This window comes from Populus euphratica, unplaced genomic scaffold (assembly GCF_000495115.2).
Source record: "Populus euphratica unplaced genomic scaffold, PopEup_1.0 scaffold504.1, whole genome shotgun sequence".
NCBI lineage: Eukaryota > Viridiplantae > Streptophyta > Magnoliopsida > Malpighiales > Salicaceae > Populus > Populus euphratica.
In genome coordinates, this window is record NW_011500229.1 from 68237 (window position 1) to 82455 (window position 14219).

General features: G+C 35.1%; 2 protein-coding genes across 5 annotated transcripts; one reads left to right on the forward strand and one right to left on the reverse strand.

Moving 5' to 3' along the window:
• Positions 1-845: 845 nt before the first annotated feature.
• LOC105112417 (uncharacterized) lies at positions 846-7842 on the forward strand. 4 transcript variants are annotated; one of them, XM_011008118.1, is made up of 20 exons: positions 846-1453; positions 1828-1962; positions 2049-2122; positions 2238-2307; positions 2425-2480; positions 2576-2647; positions 3107-3201; positions 3301-3367; positions 3472-3601; positions 3681-3899; positions 4015-4157; positions 4242-4416; positions 4588-4678; positions 4764-4921; positions 5012-5200; positions 5300-6203; positions 6384-6493; positions 6577-6623; positions 6717-6825; positions 7503-7842. In XM_011008118.1, exons 1-16 carry the CDS (start codon positions 1112-1114, stop codon positions 5357-5359), a joined length of 2076 nt encoding a protein of 691 aa, XP_011006420.1. In that variant the 5' UTR covers positions 846-1111; the 3' UTR covers positions 5360-6203; positions 6384-6493; positions 6577-6623; positions 6717-6825; positions 7503-7842. The 4 variants fall into 4 exon arrangements, with proteins under 4 accessions (XP_011006420.1, XP_011006419.1, XP_011006418.1 ...); XM_011008117.1 differs by having other exon boundaries at positions 5300-6493; positions 7498-7842; XM_011008116.1 differs by having other exon boundaries at positions 5300-6493.
• A 480-nt stretch (positions 7843-8322) lies between these two features.
• Positions 8323-12306, reverse strand: LOC105112416 (protein SAWADEE HOMEODOMAIN HOMOLOG 1-like). The gene is made up of 9 exons (XM_011008114.1): positions 11961-12306; positions 11169-11251; positions 11004-11049; positions 10722-10860; positions 10133-10196; positions 9396-9447; positions 8926-9069; positions 8707-8826; positions 8323-8615 (listed from the first exon to the last, which is right to left on the reverse strand). The coding sequence occupies exons 1-9, from the start codon at positions 12015-12017 to the stop codon at positions 8574-8576; spliced, it is 747 nt and encodes a 248-aa protein (XP_011006416.1). The 5' UTR covers positions 12018-12306; the 3' UTR covers positions 8323-8573.
• Between the last annotated feature and the right edge of the window lie 1913 nt (positions 12307-14219).

Below are 14219 nucleotides of genomic sequence, written 5' to 3' on the forward strand. Positions count from 1 at the left end.
TTTAAAATAAAAAACTTATCAGAAAAATAACGTTTTATGAAATAAAAATAATTATTTTATTCGACTCAATTTTAATGTGAAAAGAATACAAAGTTCAATAATTTCTCAACTTGATATGACATCGATCACTAAATTATTACCAACGTCGTTGTTAAATTTTAACCTTTTCAATATTTACCTTTACCTTTTTTTAGAAATCATGTAATAAAACTTTACTTTTTTAAATACGTGTAAAATAATTAAAAGTATTTTAATTATGAAAATCTTTAATACTTTTTTATTAAAAAAATGAATTAAAATAATCAAATAATATCTATATAAAACATAAGGGATTTTAAAGATTATTTTTACCTTAACATTTATTTAAATTTAATCTTATATTCCATTCATGTATTAATAGATCAACATAAGTTTTATTAATTAAAATTATTTTGATAAAAAATCTAAAATAAATCAAGTTTTAAGAATTTGTTTGGCAATATAGTTGTAATTGTTTTTGAAATAATTTTTTATATTAAAATATATAATAATAATTTTTTTATTTTTTAAAAATTATTTTTAATATCAGTATATTAAAATAATTTAAAAATATTAAAAATATATTAATTTAAAATAAATAAAAATTTTAAAATATTTTTTTTTAAAAAACAGGCCATAATGGGCCAAAAACCAAATTAATATGCAGGTTGAGTTTCATAACAAAAAGGCTAAACTCCACCGGCAAATTCGATTTTAAAATCCCATTCCCCCTCAGGTGACGCCTTACATGGTAATAAATATATCATAATACTCCCTCAAAAAAAAAAAAAAAGGATTTCCCAAAATAAAAAACAAAAATCCAAAAAAATAAAAACCAAAGCGTAGCTTCTCTATCTCACATTAAACACACACATCACAATCTCTTCATCTCCCTGTCTCTCCCTCTCCCTCTGTTCAAAGAATCCTTCTCTTTCCATTTCCCTCAACAGATCTCCAAAAATAATTCCTCATCAAACCCTCGTCTCATACCTTCTCTCTCAACCTACCTTCTTTCTATCGAATGATTCTAGAACCTTCATGAATCCACCCACCACCACCTTCATGGACCACAACCACCACTGCCGTCCATACGATGCCTGAGCTGCGTAGCCGAACACGCAGAAATCGGGCTCAGAATAACAATCAGAATCCGAATCCGATTAAGCTCACTGTACAGACTCGTAAAAGAAGAACCGCGGAGGTTAATAACAACAGAAAAAAGAACGCGATCGTTGATGACAAAAAGAACATTGTGAGATTATCTGATACGACGCCGTTTAGAAAGGAGCTTCTGGACGAGGGGGCTAGGGTCTTGAGAGGAGAAGAGGAGGTTGCTGAGAAGAAGATGGATGAACACGACAGCGGAGGAGGCCGGAGCGCCGACAAGGGACCGGGAGCGGATGATGAAGGAAGCACTGCTCCTCTTCCTGAGAAGGTGAGTTTTTGTTTTGGTTTATTTTTTTTGGAGAGATTGGGTTTGGATGGAGAGAAAATGTGGGAAAGTGTGAGAGCTTTTTTGCGTTGTGTTTTGCATGGAATCGGCTTAATTCATGTGAAATTAAGTGTATGATATTTGAGCAATTTTACTTTTTTATTGCAATGTCTTTCAGTTTGAAGCTATTTTTAGTTAATTGCAGGAAGTGAAACCAACAAAATCAGTAAAACATGTGATTTGTTGTTAAGATTCCTTTTGTTTTTGTGTCACTTAATCAACTCGTTTGTTAATTTTGCTTAGATTTAAATGGGTAATGGTATTGTGATTATTTGTAAAGGAAACTTGTCTTATTATTTTTTATTTTTTTACAACAGGTCCAAGTTGGTGGCTCTCCAATGTACAAAATAGAAAGGAAACTGGGAAAAGGAGGTTTTGGACAAGTGTATGTTGGTCGACGAATTGGTCCCACAAATTTTGCAAATGAAAGAGGTGGCCCTGGAGCTTTAGAGGTATATGATTCTTGTATCTATTATATAGCTGCTCGACCAAATGTGCTGGATTTTATGATTGTAATGGGTTCGTGTGTAAATTGTAGGTAGCATTAAAATTTGAGCATAGAAGCAGCAAAGGATGTAATTATGGACCGCCTTATGAGTGGCAAGTTTACAAGTGAGGTTCCTAGTGCTGCTTGTTATGTTGGTGGTTTTTATTCTGTGCATTGCATTGTTAGGGAGGGAATATATATTGGGGGTTATGACTTTGTTTATATCTTCTGTGTGTACAGTGCACTTGGAGGCAGTCATGGAGTGCCACGAGCTCATTACAAAGGGAGGCAGGGTGACTACTATGTTATGGTATGTGTTGTTTGTTTTGTGTCCTCCTTTTGATCTTTCGGGTGGTAAGACTTACATTTCAGCCTCCAGGCAATTTTTTTTAGAGGAGTGTTTAAGAAAATGCTGTACCTTTTCTAGGTTATGGATATGCTTGGACCTAGTTTATGGGATGTTTGGAATAACAATTCTCACACGTGAGTATTGTTCTCTTGGTAGTTTTCTCTTAGTTAACACCATTAGATCAAGCATTTTGAATATATTTGATTTTACTTTATCTTTGCAATTTCAGGATGTCCATTGAAATGGTTGCTTGCATTGCCATTGAAGCCATCTCTATACTTGAAAAGATGCACTCTAGGGGGTGAGACTTCTTAATAGTGATTCTGCTGATAATTTTGTTCTTATATGTATGTAATCTCCTTTTTGTTAAGAATAGACTACTTTTGGTGATCTGATGAATGGATTTTTAGATTGACGCGATTGATGTTTAAGCTGTCTTCTTAGTTGGTCCTAGAAGGGCATGTGGGCCTTATTGGTCTCCATGTTTAGCCTAATATGGCTTTTTAATTTTTGTGTAATCAGCAACAAGTAACCATCTTGTGTCATTTACTTGTTTCCATTGGGGATGAGTGTGATAAAGTGGAAATGCAATTTTCTGCTCCCTTGCAATCGAACTTATTATGTTTAGAACAACATTGCAGCCAAGCAGATTGGGTGAATCAGTTGTAATGAGAAACTCCCAAATAGCACCGCCATTGCGCTACCATTGTTTTCTCATTAGAAGGATTTTTTCATGATATAGTTGCTTGTATTCTGGCAGGTATGTCCATGGGGATGTAAAACCCGAAAACTTTTTACTTGGCCCACCAGGAACTCCTGAAGAAAAAAAGCTTTTCCTTGTTGACCTTGGATTAGGTAAGCTGTTGAATTTGCCAGTTAATGTGGCACCTGAAACTTTCATTAGGGACGATGGGTGCCTAATGTTTATTCCTGTTGTTGCCTGTTTCCTTACAGCAACCCGGTGGAGAGATAGCTCAACTGGTCTTCATGTTGAATATGATCAACGCCCAGATGTTTTTAGGTAAAATGAATGTGTGATAACTGGAACATATGCCAGCTTAGCATTACCTTTGGAGATCCTATATCTTTTTCTGTCCATTGCAACTCACTGGTTCTGTGCTGCAGGGGAACTGTTCGATATGCCAGTGTTCATGCTCATCTTGGTAGAACTGGTAGCAGGAGAGATGACTTAGAATCTCTTGCCTACACTCTCATCTTTCTTCTCCGCGGTCGACTGCCTTGGCAAGGGTATCAGGTTTGCAGATTCTTAAATCTAATCTGTGCGTGCTGATATGATCAGTTTCAATTTCTCTCTAACATGGTGATTTCTTTAGGGGGAAAATAAAGGGTTCCTTGTTTGCAAGAAGAAAATGGCAACTTCACCAGAAAGTTTGTGTTGCTTCTGTCCTCAGCCTTTTAGACAGTTTGTTGAGTATGTTGTAAACTTGAAGTTTGATGAGGAACCAAATTATGCAAAATATATCTCTCTTTTTGATGGAATTGTTGGTCCAAACCCAGACATTAGGCCAATTAACACTGATGGTGCGCAGAAGGTACCTATATTGTTTTCTTAATCTAGATATGATTGATGGTTTTGATCACTTAGACAAATACTTTGTTGTCCCACTTAGTGGAGGTTGTGTTAACCTGATATTTTGTTCTGTGAAGCTTATATATCAGGTTGGGCACAAGAGAGGCCGGTTGACAATGGAGGAAGAAGAAGATGAACAACCAAAGAAAAAGGTCAGAATAGGGATGCCTGCAACACAGTGGATTAGTGTTTATAATGCTCGTCGGCCAATGAAACAAAGGTATGCACACAAGACTTACATACTGTGCTCTTTGAATTTTTGTGATCAAGGATAAAATGCTGATGTTTTCATTTCCTGGTGTAGATATCACTATAACGTGGCTGATGTGAGGCTCTCCCAGCACATAGAGAAGGGTAACGAAGATGGGTTATTTATCAGCAGTGTGGCTTCTTGCACAAACCTATGGGCCCTAATTATGGATGCCGGCACTAATTTCAGTGCACAAGTTTATGAGGTCTCTCCTCATTTTCTCCACAAGGTTGGTTTTGATCCATGAATCTAAGGATGAGTATCTATCATGGGTCTTCAATATGAACATCGCCATTTGTAACTTGTTTTTTGCATATTATCTTGTATTTTGATGTTGAAGTTTATATACCTTTTAAATGCTAACTCTTGCATGTTATATTCCTTTATGGTTTTTATAAAGGAATGGATAATGGAACAATGGGAGAAGAATTACTACATCAGTGCAATTGCAGGAGCAAATAATGGAAGCTCATTAGTTGTGATGTCTAAGGGTTAGTGTCATATCTCCTTCGTAAGTGGTCATTCTACAATTTTCTTATGTCATCTGTTGAATTTTTGTTGCTTTATTAAATTCAGGGACCCAGTATTTACAGCAGTCTTATAAAGTAAGTGATTCATTTCCCTTCAAGTGGATAAATAAGAAATGGAGGGAGGGTTTTTATGTCACAGCCATGGCCACTGCTGGAAGTAGATGGGCAATAGTTATGTCTCGTGGTGCGGGATTTTCAGACCAGGTTCCTTTTGTAAATCTCTGCCCAATGAAATGCTTATGGGGCCAGCAATTAAGTTTCTTAACTTAAAATTTTCTGTTCTTCCAATTTTAGGTTGTGGAGCTAGATTTTCTATATCCCAGTGAAGGCATTCATCGTAGGTGGGATGGTGGTTATCGCATCACTTCAACTGCAGCTACATGGGACCAAGCCGCTTTTGTTCTCAGTGTACCAAGAAGAAAACTAGCAGATGAAACTCAAGAAACACTTCGAACTTCTGCTTTTCCCAGTACACATGTCAAAGTTTGTGGATTTTCTTCTAGTTTTCAATGTCTTGATTTTTGTTTGATTCTAACCATAAATTCTGTATGTTTGATTCACTTCATATATATGTTTTTTCAGGAGAAATGGGCCAAGAATCTCTATATTGCATCAGTTTGCTATGGTCGAACTGTCTCATGAATGACTGAAGTTTTGCTGGGATGCTGCTACTGCTATCATGACAATTTAGAAGACAATTCTTACCACTTATAACCTTTGTTTTGAGAAGCAAAGATCTGCTTAAGCCAAATTGACTCATCATGGGATTTGTGAGTCTATGTATGCAAAACTCCACTGTAATGTAGCCATGACTTAGCATCCATTAATACCTGTGCGTTATCTTTCAACTGGGTTGAAATGCCTTTAGGATGGCGCTGATTTACCCACTGCTAAGAAGTTTGTATAGTTATGAACAGTAGTTGAAGAAATGTGCACAGGTGATATTTTCATTACTGATGGTATTTTTGAGAGCGTGCTATCGTGATTTTGCAATAGGCTTTTGATCATTCTCAGTCATCAAGTCTGTTCTTGTCTTATGCTTCTTCCATCTTTTCTAGACTTGAAGATCCTTGTGATCTTTCACTTCCGTACTTCCTGGATGTCTGCATGACCTAAGAGACAGAGGATGTACTTCTTTTGTATACTTTTAAACAACAGTCCGTACTTTTTTCTAATTATCACTGTAACCTTAATGCATATTTGTACCTCTTAAGATCAACTTAATGCATGTGCTGCATTATTTGTCTGGCTGTGTTTCAGTGCTGTTGGCTGAGCAAACATTAAAACTCAACTGATTTTTCTTATCCTGAAGAACATTCTTGTTTATCTTGAAAAATTATCCAAGTGGCTTCCATAACTTTGGTTTGGCAGAGTATGGAGCTGATACCATTAAATTTTTGGGAAGTATGTCTATGTTCAGGTCTGGGTATTTGATTTCTTAGTGAAATATTTATCCTTGAGGTGGTGCATGTGAATTTTCTGTCAGGTTAGTTGCAGTCATCCAGATTTTAGAAGTTGTCATCCGTGTATCAGAGTGGTTGTCATCCACCAATTATTTGTCTATTTTTGTTTATGTAACTTGACAATGGAGGTACCTAGACTTTGGGGTAGTAACAGGAATCCTACACTAAATTGTGAGTATTTGTGGTCAAATTCTTCAAAGCAGAAAGCAGCTTGGGCTCCTTTTTTCAGCTAGGATTCGTGGTGCCGAAAGATCAATTGTCCTTTTGCTTGGGGGGTCCTGGGATCCTGAAATAGAGAAATTCTTCAGACTTGGTATGTGGGTGCTGCTTTTTATTTCTTTGCTCACAGCTGGTTCATTATCTCATTTGGATTGGCTGAATTACTTCTATTTTCAGGAACCACTTCTGTACATAAGAACCAGGGATGTATGGAATATGAACTGGTAACGTCTCTACAATTTCCCTTTTTTCCTTGGTATTTTATTTATCATACATAGATCAAATCAAGAATGAGGCACATCCTGTTTTATTGGCAGGGCGTACAGACTGAATGGATACTTGTTCTGTGTCTGATATGGTTGCTGAATGCTATAATGTGCTGCATCTTGATATCTCTACTGAAAAGCGAGTTTTCTTCATGCATCAGTAAGCAGCCCTTTTAGCTTTTCCATAATTTGCTTTCATCAAAGTGCTAACATTTTTATGTTTTCATTATTCTTGTGATGACTGCCATTTCTGCTGGCGCTTCACTGAGCACATTCTTAATTATACTTCTATGATCTGCACTGTCAGTGTCGTAAATTCCATTATGGACCTTCTATGTCTCCAGAAATGATTGTCATGCAAACCACCTTACATTTGGATTGTTTGAGAATTTGAGTTGTATCTTGAAGCGATCTGTTACGCTGAATTATTTACACAGCTGATTTGATAAAGTAACTTTCGATCCCTTTGATTGCTACAAAAACATGATGACAAATACAAGCTAATAATTAAAATCTCCAGTTCTTGCTTGCATTCAAGAAATGGAAGGGGGAAAAGAGATCTCCAATAAACCGACTCAGGCATGTTGGGACTGGATGGGCTAGATTATTAATCCTTTCCGGATAATAATAACTCCATATACAGCAACTGCTGGTTTCATAGTATATTGAGAAAATAATTTTGATTTTATTTATAGTCCTTCCTGCATTACCTGTTTAAAAAGCAACTGCTATCAGAATGCATAAACACCTGAGCAGTATCTGAAATTGGTGCGCATTTGCTGATAGCTCTGTTTAGACTACTGAAATTCACACATTCTTGCTTGCACTCTAGCTCAGGCGTACAAGTAGTTGATTGCTCGGTACTGTCGATGGCAAATACGTGAGGTTGCTGCATGGGTGCCAAGATTAACCAGAATCTTCCCGGTGCGATAGGACACTTTGGATGCTGGATGCTGCAATGTTGGGAAGTGTTAAATTCTTACATGAATATGCTGGATGCACTGTTGGGAAATCGTCTATTGTTACGCCATTCATTTGTGACATGCTCGTGTTTTATATTCAATTGATTGACGTGTTTTTGCTTGCTTCTATCCACATTTTTCTTTGGAATAGACGTGTTGTGAAATGCTGGTCCTTGTGGCATGCGACCACACACCAACCATTTCTCATTTTTATGCCGATGCATGCTATGCTCTCTGTTACTACCTAAATGCAGGCTGGAGCGGCATAATTTAGGCGTTGTCTTGCTGAATAAAAAAAAAAAAAAAAAAAAAAAAAAAAAAAAAAAAAAAAAAAAAAACTAGAGACATAAATCTTCGTGATGGACACAAATGAAGAAAGATGGCCGTTTCTTGGGGTAGCGTGCAATGGCGTCTACTTGAAACAATTAAGAAAATAATTAAAAAAGCAACCTAAAGTTAGGGTTAGCTAAAAGAAGTCCTGTAACCATAGCAGACTGAGCCTCGGCGCTACTGAGCTTGTAGCTTAATGGGGCATTATGCGTGCCCCTCTTCTTTCTTGTGTAACAAAGCACCGCTAAATAATCAGTCGGTGTGCACTTTCAGGATTTTTCTCCTTTATCTATCTTCCTAATTTCATAATTATTATTATCGTTAATTTTTTGGTTTGCACAATAAGCAGTCAGTAAAGCTCGTGATGATCCAAGCATTTCTTTAATTTCTGCAGGAGAATTTGGGTGAAATTGAACGAGGAAAGCTTTAGAAATGAATACAGCGGTTAAATTGTATTGTCAGAAACGGGCTGGGTTAGAGCAATCAATCTGACTTGAGCTTTCCCGAGACATTTATAATGTATATTCATGGATTTAGCACCCTCCCTACCAAGCCTTGATATGAATTAAGGACAAAAAGAAGTGAGCTGAAAAATGAGATTATCACAGAAGATCTATTATGCCGGCCTGCAACATAACCTCCTCAAACGGACTCTTTCCTGCCAAAAGAGATGACAATTTAGCGAGGTAATTCCAGTATTACGTGTAACTGAGAAATCAGCATGCTATGGACATGTAATTGATACTAGCCTCAGTGTTGTCATGATCATATCGAACCAAGAAAAGGCACCGGCAACCTCTAATGTCATGCGTTTTCCTTTGAATGTCGACAATGTGGGCGTCAAAGTATTGTGCCTGGTCCCTTCTTTCCTAATAAAATTCAAACTGCACAAGTAAGCTACCTGTAGAAAGTAGGGGTGATTTGCAGGGAGTGAAAGGATTACTGCTGCAACTAAAAACCTAAAATACCTGAAAGCAGCACACTAAATCTCCGACCTTCAATTTGTGGCATTCTGAATGCTCAAGAGGAATTGAACGTTCTCGCACTGCATTTTTTACATTGACCCACTCATCCTCCTCAGCCCCAAATCCAACAAATCTAACACGAACTTCCTTTAATAAATGAAAAAACTTCATGAAAGATGTATTTACAAAAATCACGATGATTGACTCTTTTAGTATGTTCCCATTTCTAATTTGAGTATAGACCTAACTTGAAGAAGTTTCAGTCCCAACTAATCAGATTTTATTCCATATGGATGACCTCATTATCAATTATACTTCTTTGGATGACACCGAAAATTCAGTTTTTGTTTTCAATATCATGCCCTGCACTGAGGTTCTACAACTTTGGACGTGTATACTAGCTCAACATTATTCAGGACAAACCAGCTACAACTAAAATGCTTGAAGTAATAGATTATGAAATAGAAGCTTACAGCATCCCCAGATGCAAGAATTCTGTGAGAGAGGAACATGTCAACATCATACCTAAAGGAAGAAAAGATAGTTAGGCATTAACCTTGGACATCCCATCAGGTGACAAAGTTAGCAGCTACCATTCTGAAATAAGTATCAAGGTGACCATGCACTTCTTACTCAAACTGGCAAGCCTATCAAGAATATTCTCATACAGACACATAAACAGCCTGTGATTTTTTATTTACTTCTCATTTTTTCTAGGAAAATTTATTAGGAGAAAGTAGCATTATCCTTAAGTTTATATTCATAAGAAAACTAATAGTTCAAACAGGAAGTGAAGCTACATGGATCAGGCTAAGTTTGCTTGCCTCACTGTTACCTCTAAGCGTGATGGTTCAGAGAGAAACATTAACAACAGGCTCTGTCCACTAGTGACTAAGAGAGGCTAAGTAAGCCCAGGCAGTCATCAATCAAACGAAGGGAGTATCCTAAACAAATGCTGTGAAGGTTATCTCAGTATGGATCTATTCTTTAAGGGGCCTCTTCCACTAATCCATCTCCATTGTAGGCCTAGGTAATGAGAATTTTGATAGTTCTGGGGCAGCTTACATTTTATTAATGGCCCAAATATCAAACAGTGTTGAGTGTGATAACGTTTTTTATCCACAAAATGGAGATATGTCCAACAAGGTAAAACCAAAACATTTAAAAGCAAGGTTCACAATTTTTGGTTGCTACATGTTTGTTTCCTTACCACGCCCCATCTTTTGATGACCTTGCCTCAAATTTCAACTCTGACAAATCTGGGATTGTTTCTCCTGTTTTTAGAAGGAAAAAAAATTTATTAAGAAACGTGGGGAAAAGTTGGCTACAAAGAGATAAAGGGTAGACAAAAGCACTCTCATAATATAACCTAATTTTTTAGGTTAAAAAGTGAAAGGGAAAAGAAAGCCAGAATGGTTGTTGCAACAAAAAAAACTTCATCTGTAAACAAGATTCTTAAACATCAATGTTGGGCATACCAATTCCCAACATAACATCCAAGTATCCTACCAACTGTTGTTAGAACTTACCGAGACTGTGGCCTTGGAGGTTAATATATCAAACAATAATTCACTCCAAATGATGCTGAATGATACTGAGCATCTACCTGAGGAATAATATCTAAAACTACAAATGCAGTCTATTTAACTATGAAAATGACACAAAGCATGATTAAACCTGAAATACCACTAAGCTCTACATATTCTTGTACCAACCCCCCTGCCCTACATATTGTTATACAAATATCTGATTTCAAGCAGCAGTAAATGTCATAGAAAAATATCAAGAAAGAAAAGCACCTTCAAGAATTCGAGAACTTCCTTTTGTCTTATTAAAAGAATTAGACTTTGGGAGTGGAGAATCATGATTTGAAGCATCAGTTGAAGATGCAACTTTGGACAGGCAATCCTGCTGCCTAGTTCTGAACCAACTTTGTACCTAAGACACAATTGTAACATAGGGGAAGCTACGAAATAAGCACAAACATAATGCTAGAGCTTTCATTGCAGAATAAAAGGGTTATAACAACAATGGAAACGGTATACAGAAGGAAAAAAAAGGAGTAATCAAGAGAGTAAAACCTCAGTCCATTTAACAACAGGTTTCCCAGCCCGGGCAGCAGAGGAGCTGCAAGGACATACCAAATCAAAACCAAGAGGAGTTAGCACCTAATGTAGATATTTTACATGAAACAACATCAGGTGTCAAAATCTATAACTAGAAGATATGCATGGGACAAGACTTGCCTAAATCTCCTGGCAACTTTCTGAAAGAACTCCTTGTCCAGTTGTTGGTCTGATTCCTTTAGCAATCTCTCCATCTTCTCTATCTGTTTTCATGGATGAGGATAAAAATAAAACCTTTATCATGCCATTTGCACAACACAGTAGAAAAAACAAAGGAGACAGTAAAGCATCGCCATATTGGATCATCAGTCACAGCACCCCACAGGCAAAAGTATACAATTTTGCTTGTAGCCAAAACAATACATATGTGCATTATTCTTTACCCAACAACATCTAAAATGCTACAAGGCCAAGCATTGACTTGGATACACAATTACATAGACATCACATCAATCTAGATTCGCCATTCACAAAAAACAAGAACTCAAAGAATTTAACTGAGATTATGAGTAAATAATTCGTATTCATGAACCATTACCATTTAGCAAATAACAACCCTGAGTTTGCTGTCAACCAAGACCCTTTTCACATAAGAATAACCAGAAATCTACCCACCCCATCATCAGCAATTGCCCCAAATCAACTTAACTCCATGGCTAAACTTTCAAATTCTCTAAGCACCTAGATGAGAGGAAAGTTATTGTATTTTAAACACAAATCAATATAGCTAACCACATTAATCCTAAAAGACAACATTTCTGGATAAGATACTAAAATAAAAAACATCCCAATAATTTTTTAAGAAACTAACCAGAAATAAGCCACAGTCAACACAAAATGTACATAACTGGAAAAAATATGAATGCTCCATATAAAATAAACATTAATAGAGAACAAGAAAGCAAATCATACCTCAGCCGTTATGAACCCAGAGAACACCGGTCTCTGTCTTCGGCGGAGACGATCCATAATTCTATCCACACGTAAAAAAAAGAAAAAAAAAAGAAAAAGAAAAACACACTTAAACCCTAGCTTTTTGACAATTAAGAAAGTTGTTTTGCTTTCCCTTTTCTCTAAAATTGCGTGGAATTTGGAGATCTGTATCGATAGCTAAACAGGGAAAAGAGGGTTTTTTTGGTGCTTGTTCGCTTTTGTTTCAGAGAAAGCAAAGGTTTGTACTGTGCTTTCCAGCTTTAAAGGAAACTGTTTAAGCGCCTTTTTAGTGTTTGGTCTCGTTTTGTTCTTCGTTGTCGTATCTGTCCTGGAGATGATTCGGGAAAGTGCCTGCCTAGAATATTAAATTATCGAATCAACTCGTTAATTACCCATTTAACATGAATTAATTACTTTAATTCAAAAATATGAGAAAAATATTTTTTTAATATTATTGATCTGAAGAGTTTGACAAAGTTAATCATGTTATTAAAACTTATTTAATAGTAGGCTTTTTTTTAATCAATAAGTTTGTAATTTTAATTCTATAAACTAAAAATAAAATAAAAAAGATATTTTAATTGTTGGCTTGCTTTTTTAATTAAATTACTATTTGTATAAAATGAATTTAATTAAATTGATACTTGTGCAATTTTATAATACAAATTTGAAATTATATAAATAGATTTAGAACTAAATCAAGCATTAGAACTAGTTAATTAAGAACACAAGATTCCCCGTCAGCTAACTTAAAACTATAATATTAAGTATTTGAAGTCCTTTTAATTGAGATAGACAAAAAAAAAAAAAAACCCTGCATTAAACAATTATCAACAACAATAGGAGAAAAAAAAAACCCTACATTAAACAATTATCAACAACAATAGGAGAGTTAAGTTAATTTTTTAGAATTATGACACCAAAAAAATTAAAATTACTAAGAAGTTTAGAAGAGAAAGATGAGTTAATTAATGTTTGTGTTGTAACATAACATAATATACCAACTTTTCAAGAAATAAAGTCACAAAAGAAAGATAAAAGAGACGTAAAAGAGTTACATTAAAAGAGATGCATGTCTTGATCGCAGATTAGATGAAACTAATAAAATTATTGATGAGAAATATAATGCCTTGTTAAAGAAATGGAGGAAAGACATAAGACGGGAAGAAAAATTTGTGATGACTATTACAATGATATTGTGGTGATAAATTTGTGATGACTGTTACAACAGTTAATGATATATCAACTTATAGTGTATTAGAGTCCAATGTTATAGAAAGGCAGGCTTGTGAAAGGAATTTAGCAAGAAGCTTTGAAAATCTTGAAAGGAATTTAGAAGGAAGTTTTGAAAACTATATAATTTTAATTAAGTTTTTTTTCAAGAAGTTATTAAAACACTTGAAAATTTTAATATTAAGTTAGATGTCAAAATAAAAGGCGTAAATGATGAAATAATATTTGACTATGTGATGATGGAAACAATTAATGAGATATCTAAACATGTGGCAATTGAAGCAAAAAAATCACATTTATGAAAAAAAAGTTAAAGAATCAAACTTTAAGAAAACATATCCTAAGTTAGTTGGTAAAGAAACTAATTTAGCCGAAGTAGTTCAACTTAAAAAATAGTTTCTCATCAAAATCTAGAATAAATTTAGAAAAATCTATAGTCATGGAAGAAGCTAGAAGTAATTCAAAAGCAAGGATTATGGGCATAAAAATGATACCACGCAATCCAAAGTTTAATACCATACTAGATATGATTGATCCATAATATATTTTAGAGGTAGTTGAACAAGCTTATAGTCCAAGGGTTCAATAAATTCATAAACCAACCTATATAAGACCTTATCCAGAATACATAGATAGAATGTACCCTTATCCCACCCCATCAATTTTAGATTCCTAGACTTTACATTATTTAATGGTCAAGAGTTAATATATGTTATGGAACACATAGTTAGATTCATCTTCCAATATAGAGAAGCTAATTCTGAATTTTTAAAATTAAAATTGTTTCTAAATTAATTTATAACAAGTGTACTCACTTGGTATATAATTTTACCATTAAACTTTGTTTAGAATTGGAATGACATGCAAGCTATATTTCAGACACATTTTTATAGGACATAACCAGAGTTTGTATTGATAGATTTAATAAAATTAAAACAATACCCTGAAGTGATTGTGAATTAGTGTTTAGATAGATTTATGAAGGCTAGAGAAAAATATTGGTCT

Excerpts from the sequence above, each read along its gene's own strand:
- LOC105112417 (XM_011008117.1), top strand. The coding sequence starts at position 1,112 with ATGCCTGAGCTGCGTAGCCGAACACGCAGAAATCGGGCTCAGAATAAC. Across the intron at positions 3,368-3,471 it reads CAACGCCCAGATGTTTTTAG|GGGAACTGTTCGATATGCCA; the intron begins GTAAAATGAATG and ends TCTGTGCTGCAG. Across the intron at positions 4,158-4,241 it reads CGTCGGCCAATGAAACAAAG|ATATCACTATAACGTGGCTG; the intron begins GTATGCACACAA and ends TTCCTGGTGTAG.
- LOC105112416 (XM_011008114.1), bottom strand. The coding sequence starts at position 12,017 with ATGGATCGTCTCCGCCGAAGACAGAGACCGGTGTTCTCTGGGTTCATA. Across the intron at positions 9,070-9,395 it reads TTCTTGCATCTGGGGATGCT|GAAGTTCGTGTTAGATTTGT; the intron begins GTAAGCTTCTAT and ends CATTTATTAAAG. Across the intron at positions 8,616-8,706 it reads ATGATCATGACAACACTGAG|GAAAGAGTCCGTTTGAGGAG; the intron begins GCTAGTATCAAT and ends CTCTTTTGGCAG.